The sequence below is a fragment of the Glandiceps talaboti genome, chromosome 10, assembly GCF_964340395.1.
Source record: "Glandiceps talaboti chromosome 10, keGlaTala1.1, whole genome shotgun sequence".
In the NCBI taxonomy this organism is placed as follows: domain Eukaryota; kingdom Metazoa; phylum Hemichordata; class Enteropneusta; family Spengelidae; genus Glandiceps; species Glandiceps talaboti.
The window spans coordinates 535917-562500 of NC_135558.1; the positions used below are offsets into that span (position 1 = coordinate 535917).

Sequence of the window (26584 nt, forward strand, 5' to 3'; positions counted from 1 at the left end):
CTATTTTAAAACTGAATGTAATCGGAACCACACAATTTTTTATTTACACCTTATGAGTAGTTGTATAACCAGAAAAGAACAGATCCTTCAGTCTAGTTTCAAAGCGTATATATTAGAAACATAATATTTATTATTTCAAATGCATTTTTACAAACATCCAGAGACGTATCATGTTCTTTGATTCATAAATTCTCCCTTAAATCACATTTTATACATCTTAAGCTTGATTTTATATTTTATGTAGCCTGAAAGATAACATCGTTTCCACTTACATAATATGCTCAACAACATTAGCAAGTGGTTGCATAAGTCACAGACTATTCTTTCTTGTCTGTGCATAAGTTGACCAACAACTGGACCTCTCAGGCTATTGTTCTAGTGAGTAAATAATGCAATATGCACTGATATGCAAAGTTCAACTTTATTTTATTGAATTACATTACTGAGTATAATTCTATTTATAGAAAAATAACACTTTTGAAGTGTTCTTCAAAATCCAAATACCCTTTTAGACCATGTTATAGTCTGGTTATTAGAAAGACAAAAGATTAGTATACTTTGGCCACTAGGAGTGCTGTTCAGAGGCAGTTTTTGGACCAGACGTGACGGCCTCAAAAGTTGAGTACTGTCATTGAAATAAGGTCTGTGATACTGTAACTTCCTTTAAATGAAAATCACCATTCTCCAGTGTTTCTTGAGAAATGTCATGAAGTTCTCAACCAGTGCAAAAGTTTTAACTTAATTTCAGATGGCATAAATTTTAGGAAATTTTAATTTTCATCAATCAGTGTGCCCTCTTGTGACACTTCTTTCAAAAATGACCATTCGCCAACTTCGACCTAAATTATTATCCATATCATAATAAAGTCTATATATTTTAGTTTATTCTATGATATGATATTTAATAGTTCATTGCCTTTCAAACTCACTTCACATAGAAAGTGGTTTGGTCAAGTTTAATAACCTATGAAAAATCTTTGCATTTTTCAAATGAAGAGTACATCCAATCATAGACCCTGGAGGATCTGTGATCCAATGTAAGTTAGTTTCACAGTTTTATTCAGAGAACATTTGATATATTTTCACTTTGCTATATGGGGTGATTTTAGTCCTCTCTACTTTTTCAACCAGTCCAGCAGCATAGGTGTATAGTATGTAATAATGATATCAGCACCAGCTCTCCTCATTCCAGTGATGGATTCCATTACAGCTCTCTCCAGATCTAAAGCTCCTGCCTTAGCTCCATGGTATATCATGGCAAACTCACCGGATACCTGGTACACAGCCAATGGAATGGTTGGATACTACAGTGGAGAAATGTACATAGTTTTGTTACATCCATTAATTACCATAAAGTATTGCTGATGTAACTAAATAACTGAAAGCTAATATTCTGTCATAGAATCTAACAACTAGCTGATCAAGAATAAAATCACTAGAATTGCTGAGTTTCACACATAAACAGACCTTCTGTAAAGAAACGGTAATAAGAACTGAACAAAACAGACTGACGTTGATATAACACTTTATATAATATTTCAATGAAATAGGACTTTGCATTGATTCTATTCACCATCATGAAAACTACCCAATTACCACCAGAGGGCAGTATTCAATGAAAATGCCATTCTTCTGATATGATGAGTCCTGTCACTCTATATTGGTTTTCAAACAAAGTACAAAGCATTTTATCATATTGAGATTGTCACTACTAACTGATAATTATGACATAAACAGTAGGTCTATTGAAGTCTGTTACCAATATTTTGTTGTTATATCAACATTGTCTCTGTAGTTTGGCATACTATGTCCAAATATGGCACTGAAGTGTGTGGATTTTTATTTGATGTTACAATGTTACACAAACCTTGTCTTTAGTTTGGCGTACTATGTCCAAATATGGCATTGCTGGTTTTACCATTAGGATGTCAGCTCCCTCAGCAACATCTCGGTCCTGTCAGGTTATAGAAAGAAACGTGTTCTATATTACCAAGCAATTAACTTCTGAGATCATTCACCAATATTCATTTCTCATAATCAAAATACTTCTAAAAAAAATACCACAATGTGTATTGCACCATAGAAAATATCCTCTCCACTGTCTATGATGGACAGTGTGATGACTGGAATATTCACATTATTAGACTTACCACTGCTCTGCTTGCAAGGCCTCTAGCACCAGGAGGTAATTGATAACATCTTCTATCACCAAATGCTGGAGCTGACTTGGCTGCATCACGAAATGGACCATAGAAACATGATGCAAATTTAGCACTGTAACTGAGTACACAAACCTGTAATATAAAAGGTTCAATTGTAAAATGGGTGGTTCTAAACATAACAAGACATACGTCTGTCCAAATTTGACTTTTTATCATTGATTTGATCAGAATAGGTTAAAATAACATACACTCTAAAACCCAGAATTCAGTAATACATTTAGAGTTATCCACCCCACCCCACCTCCCATCCCCCCACCCCACCCCCATCCCATCCTCTCACACACCAGATGAGGAATACTGTACACTAAATGCTTTAGGTATTAATGCCAGAATGGATGTACATAGAGTTCCTCTCTTGATAAAACTTTTGCAATTTGTGCATCTCATGTAGATGAACAATACTTAGCTATATCATTAAATGTTTTAAATATCGCAAATATAAGTTGACTATGAATTGAAGACAGTAAGTAAAATCAATTTCAGAATCAAACAAATACATACCTTACTACCTAACCCATTAGAATGCAAGGAGTGTTTAATGGCGCCTACTCTCCCATCCATCATGTCTGAGGGCGCTATTATGTGACAACCTGAGAGACAAGTGAGGGTGAACAGATTTTTTATTTCATTACTCAACCTGTAAACTGTCATGACAATTTCTGTTTAATGATTATTGCCATCTTGAATTGATGAATTTGTTAATCAAAATATTTGGTTAAAAGAGTTACACTTTTATCTAGAAATATAACAGACTTTATGCAGTCTATCACTGAGAAACAATAACAGTACTGTTTTGTACTGAAAATACACCTCTTCAAGTCAAAGCCCTTTTTTTTCTATTGTTTAGTCTTGAGAAAATAAAAGCTAACGGTTATCAAAATAATGACATTGGAAGGTGATGACACCTAGATATCACACATTTACAAGAAAATCAAAAGAAATACTGGTCATATTTTGTGACATTCTCATAAATATTCTTTATCAAGTCAATTTATAAACAGAAGTATTAATATTGAAGTATTGAAATTACCTGCTTGAGCATATGCCAATGCGACAGCTGCCAATCTCTGTATGCTAGCTGTGTTATTAATAGTACCATCTTCATACAAAATACCTAATACACCAATCAAATAAATTACATGTTACTGAGCAAATCACATATTTTTTAAATATCTTTTTCTCTGATTGGAATAAAATATATTCAGGAATCTTTATTTTTCAAAATTCAAAGATGCAAAACTTCTGCTGATGCTAGATGTAAATGTACATACTCTGATAGTGGTGACACTCTATGAATTACTTGCAGTTGAGCAATATTTGTAGAGTGGCACATAAAGCACCACCACTGTTGAAGTGTGATTTAGGTGATATGCTTTAGTAAGAACAACAATAGAGGAGTGGATAATAAGAATGATTAATACATTATTGGGGCTTTAAAGTCAGACAAAATGACATTTAAGAATTAACTCATGGTATTAAAGTAAAATACTTACCACAGTGTCCATGATCAGTGTACGGACAAAGACACACATCACATGCAATCACTAAATTTGAGAACAAACTTCTCAGTTTTTTAATTGCTAGAATGACAGGTGTTTCTGCAGAATCAGCATGAGTTGCCTTTCCATCCTTGGGTAGTGTGGAAGGTACACCAAACAACAACACTGTTTTCAATCCTTTCTCTACCAACGGTTTAACAGCCACTTCAAGTTTTTCAACGCCATACCTGGCTTGACCTGGTAAACTATTAATTGGTTCAATGGCATTAGCATCATCTCTGTTGATAATAAGAAATAAGGAAAGGAAAGTAAAATATGCAGAGCTACCAAAGATGTTATTCAGTGTATATATAATTGTTTAGATGTGACATTAGCATTATTTGAAGGACAATTTAGAGTAAGTGGATAAATTCTACCCTAGTTTGCCAGGTATTTACCAGAGTGACATTCCAACAGACTTACATGGTAATGGTACAAGATATGAATATTTATCATTTGTCTCATTTTTGATCTTTCACCTTTAAGTCCCTTTGTCTTTCTGCAAAGTCATCTTTGTACTGCAATAGGTTGACATATCATGCATTGTTGTATTCTTATCTCATCTTTAATATCTTTACCTGACCTAGTAGGTCAATAAGGACACCATGATTTGAATAGAATTGGCAGAAGCTACCATTCTGCTATTTTTTGCAAATAAATGAAGTTAAAGAATACAACAGCAGAATTGCTTTTGTGTGTGTGTGTGTGTGTGTGTGTGTGTGTGTGTGTGTGTGTGTGTGTGTGTGTACATGCATGTAAGTTTGTTATATCTAATATATAGTAATAATCTACCTACATACTTGATCACTCATTCAATATCAATATAAATGAATTAGAATATTAGTTATCTGAGACCTGAGATCATCATATAACAGACGAGTTAAACTCATGCAAAGGTTAGGTTGGATTACATATTGTAAAACACTGAGGACAGTGACAACAGTGTGAAATTGTTTGTTTAAAAAAAATTAAAAACTAAGAAAGTATTAAAAATTACTATGAAAAAAATTAAATCCATAAGACTCAACTCTACCTTTAATTCCTTGTACTAACGTAAATGATATTGTCATATTTTAACTCAAACCGATAGTCATTTTTAATGTGAACTTCACAAACACGTCACTGCAGAGATGATTCTTCATACACCGCTGTCACGTGTGTGCGAGGGACAAAGGGGGCGTGGTTACAATGATACATAAAACGCATATAGCACAGATTTTCCAAAACAAATTCGATGATTACTTACGTTATGAATAATGGGTATATTAAATTCGAACTATCAAAAGTTGTCTGTGTCGTCTGCCAGGAACGAAGAACATCGTTGAAGTAACCGCTGTGCAAAACACTACTCATGGGGGCTGCCATCTTGAACTTCAAAATAATGTTAGTTTGTTGTTGATTAGTTTCTCAGGATATATGATAACATGTTTTTCTTGTATTTGCGATGATTGATACTTGAGACCGTAAAGTTGAACAATCTGAAATAAAGTTTCCTGCAAAGACATTTCAAAATATTAGTTTTATCTTTAAAGAGACATTTTTCCAGAGGTGAAAGGTCAAATTTTCGCGCTGACAAACATGGCGGCGGCGGAAGTCAACCCCAGTCCAAGTGGAAGTACGTCCCCATCTTTTAACCCCCAAAATCGTGATGATCTCGCAGAGGGACTGCTGAGTCTACTTAAGCCAGCTGTAGAAGAAGTTGATAATCACGTTGAACGTGTCAGGTAAGGAATTTTGCGGGAGACAGCCGTGAGAATTGCGAATGGGAGGGGCACTACTCCACTACTAGGTACTAGTCTGTAAATAATGTATTGTGTTGAAATTGTATGCATGTTACTACTAACAGTTCACGAGTGTGAAGCTACCATCATATTCATATTCATCTTCACTTTCAAAAGTTGACCTCTAGCTCAATGTGAATATGATGATAGCTTCACACGTTCATCATCAGATTCGAAGTCTTCCGAATGGGTACGAACACGCGTTCGGTAAATCACATATCCTTCATTGGCAGGTTGAAATCATGTGACTGTAATTACTTTTCCAGGGCATGTCTTTTGAAAATGGCAGGAGAGCTAAAAATCACTCTCCTGAAACCATCCAGGCGAGTGGTAGGCGAGTGATTTAATACCTCTCCTGAAAATAGTCAGGCGAGTGAAGAAAAAAAATTTCATTTTCATTTCTATTTGTATTTTGGCCAGTTGGCTCCGAATAAATAAAATAGAATTTAAAAAAAACCACACATTTAAAAAATGTATGCAAAAATATATTTTATAAGTAACAGTACGTTTGGTTATTTGTACAACAATTATTATTGCAACAATTTTGTTGAGTCTGTGCACATCAAAATCTTGAAAAAATATTAAGTTTTTTGTTGTGACTACAAGTAGTACAATACAAAAATATGTTTTTAATTTCAAATTCTAACTGGTCTTGTTTTCTGAGAACGTTTTTATATAAACATCCTACCTGAATATCTCCTCCGGAACAATTTATAGTCGCTACAAAGTACATGTTTTGGAGGGCATTGAAGAAACCACCACTTCTATTTCGCTTAAAATGCAGCTAATTCAAACTTGAGATTGTTCAAAACTATAATGAATTGACAAAAACTAACGTACCCCAGATGACAAATGCCTCCTGATGTTGAGCTTTGACGCTGACGTTAAATTGCTTGCTAATTTGTAACCATTCACTCGATCCGAGACAATAAAACACGTAACCCCACCTAGTACCTGCACACGGATCAGACGACCGGTGTCGCGGACTAAAGTAGCGAGATCCATTCACGTCTGAGCAGCAGACCTACTTTGTTTTAGAAATCACGACAAGGCGAAAATTCGAGCAAATATTTTATATGTTACAGCAGTCGATAAAGTCATGGAGGTAAAATAGACGTGGTCGGCAGTTGAATAGATCATCGGACAAAAACAATGAAACTGAGTGTTGGAGATTATGAAATAAAAACCCGGGAATTTCTCTGAAAACTGCACAAGAATAATAAGATAAGATGGGAAAAATATCGACAGATTATTTTTATTTTTATTTTGTAAAATAATCGATCTTATTTTATTGTCATTCTTTCAATGCCCTCCAAAACATCGCCAAGCTATTGTCGGAACTCTGGGCATGTACATTTTGTAGCGACTATAAATCGCAGTTGTTGTTCATGTGCCGGAGGAGACATTCACGTAGGAATCTCCAAAAACCCTGTTCTAACAAAACTAGGCCGATTGGAATTTAAAACTAAAAACTCATCGATGGATTGCTGAAAACGACATTGTATAAACAGTCATCGTATCAATCGCAATTGCGCAATTTGCAATGATGCGAAAGTTGAAATCTCCACGCATACTGAGCTGATCAATATTCATGAATGCCATGACATCATGCATGTCCCGCTTCGAATACGTCACTATTTTTCCCATATAAGGGTAGTGCAATGCAAATTTCAGATACAAAAATAGGTCATGAATGACAGCGCTGACTTCAGACGATTATGAACACGGAAGTGTGCCACGCTCCCACCACGTAATTTTACCGAACAAACGTTGATTTTTATGGTAACCACATACTGAAAAATGATATAAAATAACACCAGGCTGTTGTACAGGTTCGTTGGGGCCCAGGCGAGTGGAAAATCGCTCTCGTGGATTTTAGTTTGCGCGAGCGGTAGGCGAGCGGAGCGATCGCTCGCCTCAAAAGGCATGCCCTGCTTTTCACTTGATTTGCGTGGATTTGCATGCTTTCTTCTTATTTTTGCCAGAGTATCCAATTTGCACCATGAATTATTGTTGTCATGGACCATAATTTTTACAATCGATTGCGTTGACCCTCCCCGATCAAGGGAACTACATACATTGTGATAATTGTGGTCTTGACAACACTATTTTGTGTAAATTTCACCAGTGTAAGTGTTAAGTAGGGTTTCAAAGATAGCGACACTGCGGGAAATCAAAACACACCCAGCCAAGCCGTATTTTATTACATTACTCATACAGGTATTTTGTACACCCAAATATTGATATTTCATTTTCAAAGATATGGGAAAGGCATACTAAACATCCAAATTAGTTTTTTATATGACAACAATAATCCATGGTGCAAATTGGATACTCTGGCAAATCCACGTAAATCAAGTGAAAAGTAACTACAATCACATGATTTCAACCTGCCAATGAAGGATTTATGTGATTTGCCGCGGCCCGAACGCTTGTTCGTACCTATTCGGAAGACTTCGAATCTGATGATGAACGTGTGAAGCTATCATCATATTCACATTGAGCTAGAGGTCAACTTTTGAAAGTGAATATGAATATGAATATGATGGTAGCTTCACACTCGTAACAGTTCACTAGTCATTACAGTGTACATCCATGATGAAATATATATACTGTAAGATTGAACATTTTCATATTGATATTAGAGATAGTTGTACTGTTATAAGTGCGGTATTCTTATGGAGAAGATTTAGAATTAGTAAATTTAAATTACTGTGTGAGAGCATGGGTTATACTTCCATGGTGAGAGAGAGAGAGAGACAAAGAAAAACACGTCTGTTCAGACTGTTGTAAAGTGTAAATAATAATACATTTCACAGAAAGATCATGTGACAAGTCAAACAAGGACCCTGTCAGTCACACCATTAAGTTAAGCTCTGATAACATTTAGATTTTGGTCTCTGACCATGGTGTATGAAATTCATCTGATTTGCCCGGTTTAATTATCGTAGAAGTTAAGTAAAACTTACAGATTTTAATTCAGAGACTATTTATTTGATGGTATATGTTTAAATTTCCAATAACTCATGTCATGGAATTGACTTGAATTGGAAAAAGAATGGAAAGCTGATCACATAATGTACCAGAGATTACTTGCACTGATGTGCACCCATACTACCCTGGTAGTGGTATTTGCACTGCAATGCAATAGTACTGAAAACATTATTGTATACCTGTATGCAAATGATATGCATTTGAGGATGCAGTGGTTCATTATATATGAAAGCATGATCGCAAAGTATCATTTTACAGAAATTTGCTATTTCGGATAAACATATGTATTAAAAACAGAACCCATTTCATGTGAGTTCTAGTGTGGGCTTCTGTCATATTCTTACCACCATATATGGATGTTAGTAGAAAACCACATGCTAGTGGAGTTTTTTCGAAACTGGTATTTTTCATTTATTTGCCCTGCAGCTGTTCACTTCTCGTATATTAACAATGTATAATATGTTAATTGACTCCTTCAAATTTTGATTTCCAGGGAGAGTCAAGTTGAACTTAGGCAACAAATAGATGGACTTGCTGAAGGTAACAGACATTAACTTAATTTTATTGCCCAGTCACACTAAAAATCCAGAAAATTTGTATCATTGGATTTCTTCCTGTTTCATATATTTCTGTTTATTTCACTTTGTGCTATTTCTGTATAGTGACATAAGTTAAATGATGAGTGTACCTTTTGCAGAAGTGGTACAAATATGCATGTATAGACAAAAAAATAACATCAAAACATTCCAGGGTAACAAAAAATCCACCTTAGACAAATATTTGATAACAAAATCAGCTCAATAACACAGACACATGTTGGTATGCATGATACTAGTATATGTTGAACACCATATATGATAAGTTTTTCCAGTTTGCTCAATTCCAGTTTGTTTTAAAATAGTTTATGATGAATATTGCTTTATATGATCAAGTTGTGAGTTCCACTATTTGACACCTAGATAATATTCTGATGTTCAAATAATTGTCTTCCTACAGAATTAAAAAAACTCTCAGAGGAGCAGCCATTACCAGTTGAACTTGATGTTTACGTCAAAAAATTAATGAATTCTAGACGAAGAATAATGGTAGTCAATAACATCTTACAAAATGCACAGGTACAGTATGTTGCACTGTAGACATGATATATTAAGGACTTTGACAGTATGTTGCACTATAGACATGATATATTAAGGATTTTGACAGTATGTTGCACTATAGACATGATATAGTAAAGACTTTGACAGTATGTTACACTATAGACATGATATAGTAAAGACTTTGACAGTATGTTACACTATAGACATGATATAGTAAAGACTTTGACAGTATGTTACACTATAGACATGATATAGTAAAGACTTTGACAGTATGTTGCACTGTAGACATTATATATTAAGGACTTTGACAGTATGCTGCACTATAGACATGATATATTAAGGATTTTGACAGTATGTTGCACTATAGACATGATATAGTAAAGACTTTGACAGTATGTTGCACTATAGACATGATATAGTAAAGACTTTGACAGTATGTTGCACTGTAGACATATATTAAGGACTTTGACAGTATGCTGCACTATAGACATGATATATTAAGGATTTTGACAGTATGTTGCACTATAGACATGATATATTAAAGACTTTGACAGTATGCTGCACTATAGACATGATATAGTAAAGACTTTGACAGTATGTTGCACTATAGACATGATATAGTAAAGACTGACAGTATGTTTCACTATAGACATGTTATGGTAAAGACTTTGACAGTATTTTGCACTATAGACATGATATATTAAAGACTTTGACAGTATGTTGCACTATAGACATGATATAGTAAAGACTTTGACAGTATGTTGCACTATAGACATGATATAGTAAAGACTTTGACAGTATGCTGCACTATAGACATGATATAGTAAAGACTTTGACAGTATGCTGCACTATAGACATGATATAGTAAAGACTTTGACAGTATGCTGCACTATAGACATGATATAGTAAAGACTTTGACAGTATGTTGCACTATAGACATGATATAGTAAAGACTTTGACTACGCTGGACTATAGACATGATTGATTTGTAAGAAAGTTGACTACACTGCACTTATAAATGTCATTGATTTGTAAGGATTCCACAGTTATGTTTTTTTCAATTAATTTCCTACTTACTTTTGGTCAAGCTATAATTGAAATACAAATACATTGCAGACCTGTTTTTCCCCATGTATGGATGCAGTTTGTCAAAAAAGTGTGTAAAAAATGGGTACGTGTTTTCACAAATATCGACAAAATATAATGACTTTATAGTTAGATTCTTTGCCATAGAATCTAGCAACCACAATGTCAATGGAATAAGCAGTGTAATATTTGGGGGAAAAGTCAGTTATATAAACACCTGTCTAACTAAGACTCAGTTCAGACTGGAACTACATCTGTGTAAAGGCTCAGATAGTGTAGAGTGTTTATTGTGAACAACATCAAATGGGGTTATGTAACTGCTATGCAATCATGACTTACAGTATTGCATTTGAAGATGTTTCAAACTCCTAAACCAGCTTGCCCATATATGGTTTTATTTACCCCTTTGTCATGATATTTTCAAGTCATGCATGCCCATACACATATTTCATGGTATGGTTGTCAAACAGGGATTCATAGGTGACCCAAGCAATATCCTCAATCAATTAACACTGTTGAATAAACTGTTTCATATAGTAAGTTTTATTTTAATGCATGCATTGTAAACCATGGAACAGACTAACAGACAATTAATACAAAATAAAATCATTGGAGTTGTTTTGCAAATAACATGACTACATTATAGAAATTACAAAATGGCCGACATTTACCATGGAATTGGTATGTTTGATGCTGTGATGGATACAAATGGAATATTTCTTAACGTTAGTCCAGAGTATGTGAAATCAGGAATGGCTAGATTTGCATTTGTCAATTTATAATTGTTTGTTTACTAGTATCTATGCATGACTACATTTTGCACAAGGTATATGATGCTGATCAAACTTTTGCCATATATTTTATCTCTTGAGCAGCTTGTTAAACTGAGATAAGAACTGAGAGATTGTGCTTTCCCAACTCAAATAGCTTTTGAGTGTTAGAATCACTTTTGAATAGCCATACATGTATGATATATACACACACTGTGTGTACGTGAATGCTTTCTTCGTACATAACACCAATGAAGTCATGATAGTTGAAATAGCCACTAACTTATTGTTATCATCATATTCATGCATCTTTTGGTTCTGATTGGCTGAAATCCTTTTGTAAGATTTGAATCACTGCTGTTTGTATTGGTCTACCTTAATAAATAGGGACCTGGTAGGACAAACATGCTATATGAATGCAATGAACAAAATCCTGCATGCTTTGTGACAGTAAGGATTGTGCTTCCTAGGGAGTTGAGCAAGTATGGGTTGTATTCTTACCAGGGAGTTGAGCAAATATGGGTTGTATTCTTTCCAGGGAGTTGAGAAAGTATGGGCTGTATTCTTTCCAGGGAGTTGAGAAAGTATGGGCTGTATTCTTACCAGGGAGTTGAGAAAGTATGGGTTGTATTCTTACCAGGGAGTTGAGAAAGTATGGGTTGTATTCTTACCAGGGAGTTGAGAAAGTATGGGTTGTATTCTTACCAGGGAGTTGAGAAAGTATGGGTTGTATTCTTTCCAGGGAGTTGAGAAAGTATGGGCTGTATTCTTACCAGGGAGTTGAGAAAGTATGGGTTGTATTCTTACCAGGGAGTTGAGAAAGTATGGGCTGTATTCTTTCCAGGGAGTTGAGAAAGTATGGGTTGTATTCTTTCCAGGGAGTTGAGAAAGTATGGGCTGTATTCTTTCCAGGGAGTTGAGAAAGTATGGGCTGTATTCTTTCCAGGGAGTTGAGAAAGTATGGGCTGTATTCTTTCCAGGGAGTTGAGAAAGTATGGGTTGTATTCTTTCCAGGGAGTTGAGAAAGTATGGGTTGTATTCTTTCCAGGGAGTTGAGAAAGTATGGGCTGTATTCTTTCCAGGGAGTTGAGAAAGTATGGGCTGTATTCTTTCCAGGGAGTTGAGAAAGTATGGGCTGTATTCTTTCCAGGGAGTTGAGAAAGTATGGGTTGTATTCTTACCAGGGAGTTGAGAAAGTATGGGTTGTATTCTTTCCAGGGAGTTGAGAAAGTATGGGCTGTATTCTTTCCAGGGAGTTGAGAAAGTATGGGCTGTATTCTTTCCAGGGAGTTGAGAAAGTATGGGTTGTATTCTTACCAGGGAGTTGAGAAAGTATGGGCTGTATTCTTTCCAGGGAGTTGAGAAAGTATGGGCTGTATTCTTTCCAGGGAGTTGAGAAAGTATGGGTTGTATTCTTACCAGGGAGTTGAGAAAGTATGGGCTGTATTCTTTCCAGGGAGTTGAGAAAGTATGGGCTGTATTCTTTCCAGGGAGTTGAGAAAGTATGGGCTGTATTCTTTCCAGGGAGTTGAGAAAGTATGGGTTGTATTCTTTCCAGGGAGTTGAGAAAGTATGGGCTGTATTCTTTCCAGGGAGTTGAGAAAGTATGGGCTGTATTCTTTCCAGGGAGTTGAGAAAGTATGGGCTGTATTCTTTCCAGGGAGTTGAGAAAGTATGGGTTGTATTCTTTCCAGGGAGTTGAGAAAGTATGGGTTGTATTCTTTCCAGGGAGTTGAGAAAGTATGGGCTGTATTCTTTCCAGGGAGTTGAGAAAGTATGGGCTGTATTCTTTCCAGGGAGTTGAGAAAGTATGGGCTGTATTCTTTCCAGGGAGTTGAGAAAGTATGGGTTGTACTATTCAAGAGGTATATAGCACTAAGATTAGAGCATATTATAAAATTCAGTCTGATTTCAGAAGAAGGGTTTATTTACTGTATTTTGCATCTGCTGTGCTTGTCCTTTATGTTCTGTATACATTTGAATCTGTTGGTCCTACAGTAGTGTAATGTCTGTGTGTCAGGTCAAAGAGGAAGGTGGTCACCCAAGTTATAAACAAATGGAAATGTATACAAGTACATGTACAGTTTGATCTTTAAAAAAATGATGAACTGATTACAGCAAATTGAGGCCTCTTCTTGATTTACAGATTTTAATCAGATTGAGTGAAAGTATGTTACATATGAAAACTTTTCAATAGGCAGGAAGTAATCTGAAATTTACCATGTATAATTGTCCTTGTGATGGACATCTACCAACTACAATATCCTATAGATCCATCCATCCATCCATCCATCCATATAGATCTAGGTTGGTCTCCTGTGGATGACAACTTAACATCACATTACAGCATTAACAAATTGCTTAAACTTACATTTCTTCATCTCCTTTCACTTAATTCCTGTGGGTGTCTGTCAAGGTGATTAAGGGAATCAAGCAAACCACACTTTGTACTAATTCATGGATTATCTTTTATTTTTGAACATAACTTTTTCACAGCAAATATGCTCTTGAAGAATTCTTTTCAAATTTGTGGTTGTGTCAGGGAAATTGGTAGTTTTGTGGACCCCACTGAGACTATACTTCAGTATTTTCATCTAATATTGTGATTGTCCAAAAGAAAGTGAACCTGGTTTTCCAGGTTTCTTTCACTGCATTTGTTGGAAATATTTAATGCACCCCCTCCCCCCCCCACCTAAAATTTCTTTATTTGCTGTGAAATGGTTAAGAATTTTTTTCTGTATCTTTGTTTTGCCAACATTTGATAAATAAATTGCACTGTGTTATCATTTTACACTGTTGTTATGCCTCATTTACAGGAACGTCTAGGTAAACTCCATTATAATGTATCTAGAGAAACTGCTCGCAGGAAAGCTTTACTTGAACCTCCAACAGCAGGACCTCTCCAGTGAACTGTCTAGGTCAGCTATGTTACACCTTTAACCATCAATAGCGCCCTCTAGTAACAGTGTGGCAGTGACATGAACAGATGACTGACAAATAATTTGAATATTCAAATTGCACTCCATCTTGTTTTTGATGGGAAAAGCAAGAGAGTGGTGTTCACTTAAAATCTTTTACCTTTCATCAAATAGTGTATTTTATTGCAATAGTGTGAAAGTTACATTTCAAAACATCTGGATCACAGCGTTTACAATAAAATTATTATAATGTTACTTGGTTTGTAGCTAGAGAGCAGTTTATCTCAGACTTTCTGCAGTTACCTCACTACTACATTGAATTGCTGGATGGCACTGTTGATCACAAGGGTCTACTACAACTCAGGACTACTCCAAACAATCAAAATGTAGAGCAACTATCTCTGTCCAGTTTTTGAGGTCAAAGTTCCAGGCTTAATGGTCATGCACCTTGACCTTTGCCAAAAGGTCAATATCCATAGCATGACACATGTCGAACACTTTCTTTGTGTTTATGAGTTCAAAGTTCAGATATGTATGCATGAAGGCAAACTTTCCTACTCTTGGCGTGAGTGATATAGATATGGTGTACTGGCCAAATGGTTTCCAAACGCTCACATCAGAAAGTTTGCCTGTCTTCATACTACTCTATACCTACAGGCTGCAAATTAGCTTTCCTCCTTTTTTGTTTTTATTTGTATGATTTGTCTCAGATTTATGAACTTTGTGGTGGGTGTGTGCAAAGTTGTAATTTTAGGTGAAACCTTGAAAAAATGATATTATGTGTATGTGGGAAATACATCATGAACTTGACTGAAAAACTGGACACAGATAAAGAGTTCCTTTAAAACATTTTACTGTAAATCACTCGTGTCTTGAAGTAGAATCCTTTGGTTCAGTTTTAATGTGTTTAATGATATGTCCCTCTGCCAAAATGTAGCGTCAGTGTTCCTGCTTGCATGTTCTCACTTCTATAAAATGACTTAGATTCTTCATTCTTTCCTACTTCTAGATATAAAATATGTTTGTTTATGTGATGTTAAGATGTTGAAAAATATACTGTTGTGTTGATATTGTTCTTGTTGTTGTTGTTGTTTCATTATGGTAATAGCATGTAACTCACATGAAAGATAAATAGTTTGCATTGTTTTGCAGGTTATTTATTTATTATTTTTTCAAAATACAGCATCACAGCATAAATATTCTATTTTAATTTCAAAACAATTCTCTACCAGGTAAAACCTAGCTTTGCTGGCCTTTTTCTTTACTACATCATTATCAAAATACAAAATAACTTAAAGGCTTATTTGTGCGCACTCTCTGTCACACACACACACACACACACACACACACACACACACACACACACACACACAGAGAGTGCAAGGTTTGAAATGACAATTACAGATACTGCCTAATGTGAAGACAAATGAGGCAAACACATTAGATATGAAACACCATTAGAAAAATGAAAAGAGCCCTCTCTGAGGTCAGATTTAATCATCATTGTTGTTTGATGATTTTGTCAGTACTGGATATGAGATGAATTTCCATGTTTCAGTATTAGCCCACAATTGATCCATACTACTGCATGCTGTTATTACTTCAGCATGAAGCAAATCATAGATTTTTCATAGTTCTTAGTGGCACTGCAGCTAACATTAAAATCATGGTTTCTTCAGACTAGATTGTAGCAATTTTGTAAGGGGGGAGGGGGTTGCATAGTTTACCAGCTTACCACATGTTGTAAAGTAATTTGGAATAGGAAATGTCACTTACATGATGCCAATAGATTTAAATTCTTATGTTTTGCCTTTGTCTTCAACAAATACATTTATATCGCTGGCTGATAGCCATACAGCATTGTAATAATCAGGGAGTAGATGCAGTAGTGATGGTGACTTACAGTATGGTAGGAATCAGGGAGTAGATGCAGTAGTGATGGTGACTTACAGTATGGTAGGAATCAGGGAGTAGATGCAGTAGTGATGGTGACTTACAGTATGGTAGGAATCAGGGAGTAGATGCAGTAGTGATGGTGACTTACAGTATGGTAGGAATCAGGGAGTAGATGCAGTAGTGATGGTGACTTACAGTATGGTAGGAATCAGGGAGTAGATGCAGTAGTGATGGTGACTTTACAGTATGGTAGGAATCAGGGAGTAGATGCAGTAGTGATGGTGACTTACAGTATGGTAGGAATCAGGGAGTAGATGCAGTAGTGATGGTGACTTACAGTATGGTAGGAATCAGGGAGTAGATGCAGTAGTGATGGTGACTTACAGTATGGTAGGAATCAGGGAGTAGATGCAGTAGTGATGGTGACTTACAGTATGGTAGGAATCAGGGAGTAGATGCAGTAGTGATGGTGACTTACAGTATGGTAGGAATCAGGGAGTAGATGCAGTAGTGATGGTGACTTACAGTATGGTAGGAATCAGGGAGTAGATGCAGTAGTGATGGTGACTTACAGTATGGTAGGAATCAGGGAGTAGATGCAGTAGTGATGGTGACTTACAGTATGGTAGGAATCAGGGAGTAGATGCAGTAGTGATGGTGACTTACAGTATGGTAGGAATCAGGGAGTAGATGCAGTAGTGATGGTGACTTACAGTATGGTAGGAATCAGGGAGTAGATGCAGTAGTGATGGTGACTTACAGTATGGTAGGAATCAGGGAGTAGATGCAGTAGTGATGGTGACTTACAGTATGGTAGGAATCAGGGAGTAGATGCAGTAGTGATGGTGACTTACAGTATGGTAGGAATCAGGGAGTAGATGCAGTAGTGATGGTGACTTACAGTATGGTAGGAATCAGGGAGTAGATGCAGTAGTGATGGTGACTTACAGTATGGTAGGAATCAGGGAGTAGATGCAGTAGTGATGGTGACTTACAGTATGGTAGGAATCAGGGAGTAGATGCAGTAGTGATGGTGACTTTACAGTATGGTAGGAATCAGGGAGTAGATGCAGTAGTGATGGTGATTTACAGTATGGTAGGAATCAGGGAGTAGATGCAGTAGTGATGGTGACTTTACAGTATGGTAGGAATCAGGGAGTAGATGCAGTAGTGATGGTGACTTACAGTATGGTAGGAATCAGGGAGTAGATGCAGTAGTGATGGTGACTTACAGTATGGTAGGAATCAGGGAGTAGATGCAGTAGTGATGGTGACTTACAGTATGGTAGGAATCAGGGAGTAGATGCAGTAGTGATGGTGACTTACAGTATGGTAGGAATCAGGGAGTAGATGCAGTAGTGATGGTGACTTACAGTATGGTAGGAATCAGGGAGTAGATGCAGTAGTGATGGTGACTTACAGTATGGTAGGAATCAGGGAGTAGATGCAGTAGTGATGGTGACTTACAGTATGGTAGGAATCAGGGAGTAGATGCAGTAGTGATGGTGACTTACAGTATGGTAGGAATCAGGGAGTAGATGCAGTAGTGATGGTGACTTACAGTATGGTAGGAATCAGGGAGTAGATGCAGTAGTGATGGTGACTTTACAGCATTGTAGGAATCAGGGAGTAGATGCAGTAGTGATGGTGATTGCATCAGCGCAATGGTTCCTTAAAGTAAATGCAGTGCCATTCGATAACTATAGATTCCTGGTTGAATTGATACTTGGAGCCTGTTATTGTAAGGCATACATTGAACTAACTATGTTATGTATTATAACCCTACATGTTTGAGTTGAGAATACTAATAGTTGATACTAGATACTAAAGTCCATGCTGCCAGCCATATGAGAATTTACTACATTTTTAGCTGCTGGTTTGCCAGGATTTCTCTTAACTAAATATGAATTGTGTATCAAAATATTTGACGAGTACAAGTTCATTACCAATGACCCCCACCCCAATACTAGTGTAGAACAGCAGCTATTTTGTTGTTGTTGATGTTTCATACACAATGTATGAGGTTTACATTTTGTGTGTTATTACCCTGTGTTATTACCCTGTTTCTATCCCTAACCCAATCTCCTCAGTGTTAATAATAAGTTGTATCTGTTGTAAAGTCAACCCACTGTTTGTTTGTTTACCCATTCCCATTATTTTCTTCCAACAGTTTGTTTTTATCCGTTCATTTGCAACTACATTATTTAATCCAGAGTAGGTTGGAAGGTGGGTATTGGGGAGTAGATATATTTATATAAGATACATTTAATAACAATCAGCAAAACAATTCCATTGTCTATGTAGCTAATGATAATGTGTATGGTTTTATTTTCAGAGTCGAATGGACAAACTCAATAGTAAATTATCAACTCAGCTATCGAAACGTAAATCAGCATTGCAAGCTCTCAAAGGAGAGGAAGAACACAAGTCTTCAGAATATCTTGAAACTATGAATGCGTACATGTCTGCACTCAATTGAACAAACCTTTCCAGGAAATGGCACCCTCTAGTGGTACTGCTTTGTATTAGCATTGAACAATGAATGCCTATGTGATAGCATTCATTTGAACCAAACCTTTCCAGGAAATGGCACCCTCTAGTGGTACTGCTTTGTATTAGCATTGAACTATGAATGCCTATGTGTTAGCATTCAATTGAACCAAACCTTTCCAGGAAATGGTGCCCTCTAGTGGTACTGCTTTGTATTTGCATTGAGCTATGAATGCCTACATGTCACCAACTAAAATAACTTAATACATTTGCAAGAATATGTATTGCTTAGATAAATACACTCATTAGCTGCAGTGTTTTTGCTAAGAATCTAGAACCTCAATAACAAGGAAGGCACTGTAAAATTTGCAAAGATTTCCATACATTTCACATGATTTTGGTGGGGAACCTGGTAAATAAAACATTTGGAACATGGATCAGTTTTTACTTACTTACTGCTCTTAACTTAAACTGTGACTGTGCATGAAATGTTAGTTTTGTGATGGCCTTAAACTATGACAATACTAACCTGTTAACATACTGTGTACCTATCAAAGAAATGGCAGAATAAACAGTAATTAGAATGTGAACATTGGAAGATGTGCAACTGTCAATCAAATTCCAAGTATCATAGATTGAGTATTTTAAGATGAACCAAAAAAGGCTGATAAATTCATAATTTTATGATCTGAAAGGAATATGCATGGTGTATTGTGTAAGCAGTGTTCCCTTTTGTTGTCATTGTATATTGCTTATGTTGATTTTTTGTCTATAAAGGGACAACTCAGAGACCTTCAGACTGAGATGACTTTATGGAGATGATGGAATTGAATTGAAATTTATAAAAGAGATTTAGGATTATAGTAGCCCAGAGTCTTGGCTATCAGAAACAGCTGACTGGCATTTCAGATAGTCAACAAGTCCGTGGGTTAGTAGCCCATAGTCTTGGCTATCAGACACGGCCAACTGGCATTTCAGAACGTCTTTCAATCCAGATAGTCAACAAGTCTCTGGGTTATGATTATAGGGGATTATTCTATTGTTACATGAATAGCTCTAACTGTCAAGTACTTGTAACACCTAAAAATTATCCCATCTGAACTTCCTCTTTAAAGGGGAACACTACTCCAGGGAATAAGTATTTTCATAAACTTTAGGTTCTGGAGTTATATCATGATTTCATATCACATAAATTTCATGTGATTACCAACAAACAACAAATTGAAACTGTTTCTTCATTTTTTCTAGCAATTCAGTTCTGCTTCATACGAGTCATGCATATGTATAATATGAACAATGAATATTCATGACTCCTAATTGCTTGTTTCCTTCAGGTAAATAAATATTGATTGTTCATCTAATGCATACATATGGCAACACCTTTATTCCCTGGAATGGCATTCTCCATTAACCTTAAAAAGGTTTAATATACACGAATGATGTATATAATCTAGATATTAAATTATGTGTGTAAGAAGTGATCATGACAAATACATGTTTTAGTTACATGTGGCAGTTAGACACATTTAATTGGACTCTTTCATTTTCTGCTGTGAACGATATTATTTCAGCATTATGGTTATATAGAAGGCATACTCTAGAAAGATTATGAAAATTAGACAAATTGTCTTATATAATAGTGTATATGCAGCAAATGTTACCCCAGAATGTGTCAATTTATTTAGTACATACGTGTATATAAAATATCTGTGATTAAAGGGTATGGATACCTTGTGATTTCACGGTGTTTAATAAAAACATGATGAATGTTAAATTAAATTGAATACATTGGTTTCATTCACTTAGTCGGTATGAAGTAAATAGGCAATGTAGACACCAGATTTGCTATTTCAGTATTTGTTTGGTCAAAGTCAACAAACCTCAGATTATTGAATATTCCAGTTGTCTGAATTGATTTACATGTTCAGTGTATGGGGGCATTGTTCCAAATTCCACACATTTCATTTTGATGCACATGCATGTGTTTGAACTAAAGCTTCATTTGGAGGCCAGTAGTGTGAAAACAATATAGTTTTACGGCTCCTCCAGATCTAAAACAAACGCTCTGTGACATCGTTACCTAGAGGACTGTGAATTGTGGCTTTGAAATCGGTGTGACAACGGACGGGTGATTCTAGTGTATGGTGGGAAACCTGCAGTAAGACATTGGATCTAAACGGACTTGTAGAACTATAAACACGTGACTTTCTAGATATAAGGCGTTGCAGAGAACATTAGGTATTGTATAAGACCGCAACAACTACAGGCAGGATAGAGGCAACTTTTGATGTCTGCTTCCAAAGACGGGGAGTGATGAAGTAAATATTCAGGATAGAGGCAACTTTTGCTGTCTGCTTCCAAAGACGGGGAGTGATGAAGTAAATATTCAGGATAGAGGCAACTTTTGCTGTCTGCTTCCAAAGACGGGGAGTGATGAAGTAAATATTCAGAATAGAGACAACTTTTGTTGTCTGCTTCCAAAGACAGAAGTGGTGTAAGATCCCATGGTAAGTACATGATCAGTTCTGGTAGTGACTGTCCCGAAAACAGTATGGCATCTTGTCAAGTTATGGGTGTAACAATAGAATTGACAGTGTCAGGAAATTCTTTTTGAGATTCCAAAAGTTGAAAAACTCAGATTTGGTAGAGAGATGACCTTGCAATATTGTGTCTAGTGTTGTTTCCAATTTTGAGCTTAACAAAGAATAGAGTAGTATGCATACTTTCTGTATCTGTACAGTGTAATAATTATCTCGCATGACAAAAAAGGAAGATTGAAATTATGGATTATTCAATAATGCATGATTTATGTAAGTCCAGGTATATGTAACTCCAATAGCTTTGTCAGATAGTTCATTCCACTAGTCAACCTGCACAATTTGTATTGTTTATGTTATTAATGTCTGGAGATATTTTTGCTGAAAAGGTGATGGGTAGACCCTCATGATGATTTCTGCAACGAAAGGTATAGTACTCGGATAATATGGGCCGCACGTCTGCTCCAATAGCTGCGTACAATCTTTAGTCGTTCAGGCAAACAGCAAATGACGTATCCATTGAACTACATAGCAATTATTGTGTAATGTAATGCTGTGAATATTCAAGTAAATGTATGTATGTATGTATGTATGTATGTATGTATGTATGTATGTATGTAGAGCTAATGTCAGGGTGATACAAAAACAAAGTGACTATAGTTGAGTTTCAATTAGATGGCATAATGTTTTATTACGTCTCACAGAGGGGTGGTTTTTTTTACTAATTGCATAAATTAATATATAAGCATATAAAATGATACATTTTATCTCGCACGCAACACAAATCAACATCACTGTCGGATGAAACAAGGAAGAGATAAACACAACTGTTTACTAGTATTTATGCTTACAGTGAGATAAAATCAGTGTTACAGTATATCGTTTCATGTGCGTGCGCGCTATCAATGCTGGTACTTTATTTGTGTATTCGTAGCAGAAAACGTGTTATATGTGTAAAAAAAAATTTTAAAAATTAAAAATTAAAACGTAATGAATGCTGGTGTGAAACCTAGCCAGTGATTAGGAAGACATATACATGTATGTACTAAATCCAGGTTTGTTTTACGTTTGCGACCAGAATCTTTACTAGAGTAGTTTCCCAGTCTCTTTCCGCAAAAAGGAGTGGTGTTTTTACGACAATGAATTACGACCTTGGTTTTCGATGTCACCAAATTCTATTACTAATAGCTGAATACGTATGCGCTATGTTATGTTATGTTACTTGTTTACCAGTAAACCAGTAAGAATTCAATATAAACACTTACACACTCTGGTCATTGTTTTAATGCAGTTGTTTATTTCATGGCAAAGAATGTGACTACAGACTACAAGCCTGCAATATAAATTAAAGGTTGTCGTTTGTTCGATAGTATTTCCTCCACACGGGTCGGCTGGGATGAGAACCCCATTTTATGAGACTCGAGGAACATGTACTTTATTGTGGCAACGGCATCACGAAGGTTTGAAGCAGTGTTAATGGGTACCAAATATGACGTCACTTAACAGTCGGGAATTTGTGAAACATCAATACCGTATTCGGCATAATTGCAGTGCGGAACTGTAAAAAAAAAAAGAAACAAGGAAACTATTGGTAGAAAATGCTGCAACAGGTTTTAGTTTTACAATTATTCTAACCAATCAAAATGAGCGTTTGAACTTTTTCTCACTTTCATATTGGAATCTACATGATTATACGCATGGTGAGGAAGTAGACATAACCGTGTTATTCTGGGTCTAGGATCATTTCCGATATCTGTGACCTATTTCTCTAATAATGCAAGTCAGTAACACGCCCCCAAATTACTTCTTCATTCTTTTAAAATCGCCCTATATTGTTACGGTAGAAACTGCGTACAGGTGCAGCCAGTGATTAGTCATATTACGAAAAAATACCGTATTTTAGCATGTGTGTGTATGGGGGGGGGGGGGGGGGGGTAGTCTGTTGATGTCTTTAGTGGAAGATGAACGACTCTGACCTCGACGTCGTGGATGGAAGATCAATTTTCATTCAGTCCAAATAGTATTGTCAACTTTCACCCACTCATATTATTTATAACCACCTCTGGGACAAGAGTGTGACAACTTTCACCCACTCATATTACTTATAACCACCTCTGGGACAAGAGTGTGACATCTTTCTGTGCCGTTGGAATGTAGAATGTCGAGAGAGGATGTATTATCAAAACAAACGTTAACGTGGAGGGGAGTACGTAGAGGAGCGTCAGACAAAACGAATGCATGTGTTAGCACAAAGTAGGAGGGGAAGGTACCAACAGTTTCCACTCTCCCCGGCCCGGCAAACATGAATACATAGTCTCAAAGTTACACAAAATACACAAGTTATGGTACGGAGCCGTTACTCAGAGTTTCACGCTTGAATGCGATCTTCAGACGACTTCTGCACATAATCAACATTTCCTGTCATCTCACGACAGCAAAATATTCTTTAGCCTCCCACTGGCAAAGTGTGAACGAACTACTTTTTTGCGTGTACGTGTTCATAGGCTGCACCTGCAACTACTCACAAGAATAGTCATCGACCAAAAATAAAACTTTCCATTTTAACCATTATCATGACGATTACGTCATATTGATATTCTGTAACGTTAAGCAATTTTGTTCCCAAACTATATGTCAATAAAACTCTTGAAGTTCAGAGGCTAAACTTACCGCGTTCCTCACAGACAGCGCCTTTTGGACGAAAGTTGCAATATTCATCATCCCATTTCCCATCGTTGTCATCTCTGAACCTATTTCGAAAAGAAATTTCGTCATTGGTTTTGTGAATTGATGATCAATAATAACATGATGTTAAAATGCGTGATTAAGATCCAGTTCTGACATTAGCATTACTCCCGTTACCATTAGTGAAACCATTAAGATTAAATTCATTTGCTCAGGACCAACGTTTGTATAGCTCAGCCAGAAACTACTTTACTCATTTAGATGTTAATCCTAATCTGAGAGACAGACAAACAGACAGACAGACAGACAGACAGACAGACAGACAGACAGACAGACAGACAGACAGACAGTGAGTTGTGTTGAGACAATCCAGTTTTTGATTAACACACTATATACACCTGATTTTGTTTAATTCTCCGGTGTTTTCTTTCAAACACATGCATTTAAAAAAACCTCACTGTCTTATTTCCTCCAGTTATCACAGTCTTCACCTTTGCACCAATCAATGCATAAACGAGTCAGTGGCTGATGAGTGAGTGATTAAAGTACTTACGATCGTAACGTTTGAGGTTGGGGGTTGGCATCCTAGTGTACGAGTTTTCCGTACTGTAAACTATGAAGCTGTCAACTTTACAACATGAACACAGCACTATCAGGTTTCCCTCTGACATCTTAGTTTCCTTCTGCATGTACTTAATATGCTGAATCCATGAGGGACGGACCTCACTGGTCTTTTGGGGAAACAATCACTAATGAAAGAGTATGAATATCAGTAATTAATATACTCACCATAATTGACCACAGTCTTGTCCAAATGGATGTTGCTTGGTGTTATTGTTTGGTTCATCAGGTGCCCAATTTTTGTAGCTTTGGGGACAAAGACCTTGGCGAAGTGGTCTTTCTAACCAAACAAAGTCACCTTCTTTGACTCTGTCATCCAAACCAATCCAGAAGCCTTTCTCGGGAATGCAATCTTTGTCGTTTAAGTTATTGTCCTTGATAAACTTGACGATTGCGTCTTGTTCCTGGGCACTCTCAATCCTTACCAGGTTGTCGAAATGTGTCGAACAAAATTGTCTTGCCAAAATGTGGTAAGGTGTGTTACTTGAGCTCTGACTACAGAAAAAGTGGTAGATCCTGCAGTCGCAGTCCGGATCGAGTGCTAACTTGCACGACCCTGGTTAAATAAGTTGAAAATAGTGTTACAGAAGAAGTATTCGCAATTTTAATAAATGCCATATTTTGTCACATTATGCTCAATCTTATATAGACTGGAAGACATATTTATCATTTATTAATGTTGTTTGAGACAGATGCGTGTATGCGTGCGTAGTACACACACAGACAGACAGACAGACAGACAGACAGACAGACAATTTTTACCAGGAATAAACAACTCAATTAAATATACAGTCAAATACAAGACGGTTTGCCATCACTTGTTGTTGACAGAAATTGGACATACAATATACAAAGAAAGAAACGAGTGAAATATTCTTTTAGCATAGAAAAGTTTACATACATACCTTGATATGGCTTTGGGATTAAACAGAAAGAAGAAAATTGTGATGAATGGTGAAAACCTCCATGAAGTATATTGAAAATATGATACACATGTATTATACATGAATAAAATACATCACTAGTATAATACTAAAACGGTAATAAAGGCGAGGCTTGTTTTATCTTAGATACGATAGGGGTTCAGAAACGTTATTTCGTCAATCCTGCATCATATGACCTCTGACAACAGAGATATAAAAATGGAAAATTTGAATAACACACTTGCTATACACTTGGCAGATGGGTAAACAAAGTTAGGATCTTCACAAGTCAACTGTTATAACGATTGAAATTGTAATTTATTCGTCTCCTAAGCGTAATATTAGACCCTAAATGCAGCTATGACATCAATCTCACCTATACGTTCCCCTCCCTCACATGTAACATTGCCCACAGGTATTGCCGACTATTGTTTATGTATACTATAAGGAACTTGTATTTCTGTTTCATTCGAATACCTTATTTTTACAGCAAGTTTAGTTCAAAGTAAATTAGTAGTGTCAGTTAGAATTTCAACTCAACATAGGTTAGCTATAGCTCAGGAAATGGGTACCTTGAAACAGACATATTTAAGCGAGCGTGCAGAGAACTCGTAGAGTGTAATACGAAGTGAGAGGTTAATTTTCTTGATATAGGTCTTCTTACCCCATCAAAGGCATCCCCACACAAGAACGACACAGTGAACAAAAACACTATTATCTTCATATCCATGGTAATTATAGTATAGTATTGTAAACTTCTGCAATGGACAAAAAGATTACGAGTAACATAGGAAAATACCGACTGCATACATGTAGCATCGATTATTCCTCTGAATTAAATTACAAAGTGTATATAGTGTTTATGTTTTAATTTGTTTATTGTGAAATAGTCATGTATATTGCCGATGTCACAGGAGCCTCCCCCCTCCCCAACCCTATTGAAACAGGAATGGTAAAAATTACTCTGAGCATGCTAGTCTATAGTATATGACTCTGTATGAACGCAGTGCTAGCTTTTAAAAAAAT

At 36.3% G+C, this 26584-nt stretch overlaps 3 protein-coding genes across 3 annotated transcripts; 1 reads left to right on the plus strand and 2 right to left on the minus strand.

The window, feature by feature from the left end:
* Nucleotides 1-509: 509 nt before the first annotated feature.
* LOC144440796 (delta-aminolevulinic acid dehydratase-like) lies at nt 510-5704 on the minus strand. Its single transcript, XM_078130187.1, has 8 exons — nt 5605-5704; nt 5007-5253; nt 3716-3999; nt 3253-3336; nt 2724-2812; nt 2151-2294; nt 1868-1954; nt 510-1304 (listed from the first exon to the last, which is right to left on the minus strand). Exons 2-8 carry the CDS (start codon nt 5123-5125, stop codon nt 1116-1118), a joined length of 996 nt encoding a protein of 331 aa, XP_077986313.1. The 5' UTR covers nt 5126-5253; nt 5605-5704; the 3' UTR covers nt 510-1115.
* LOC144440797 (SNARE-associated protein Snapin-like) lies at nt 5339-20530 on the plus strand. Its single transcript, XM_078130188.1, has 4 exons — nt 5339-5484; nt 9029-9075; nt 9532-9650; nt 18638-20530. The coding sequence occupies exons 1-4, from the start codon at nt 5339-5341 to the stop codon at nt 18779-18781; spliced, it is 456 nt and encodes a 151-aa protein (XP_077986314.1). The 3' UTR covers nt 18782-20530.
* A 2298-nt stretch (nt 20531-22828) lies between these two features.
* On the minus strand, nt 22829-26288 carry LOC144441230 (C-type lectin mosGCTL-1-like). Its single transcript, XM_078130787.1, has 5 exons — nt 26223-26288; nt 25541-25550; nt 24804-25191; nt 24000-24079; nt 22829-22887 (listed from the first exon to the last, which is right to left on the minus strand). Exons 1-5 carry the CDS (start codon nt 26286-26288, stop codon nt 22829-22831), a joined length of 603 nt encoding a protein of 200 aa, XP_077986913.1.
* Nucleotides 26289-26584: the final 296 nt, after the last annotated feature.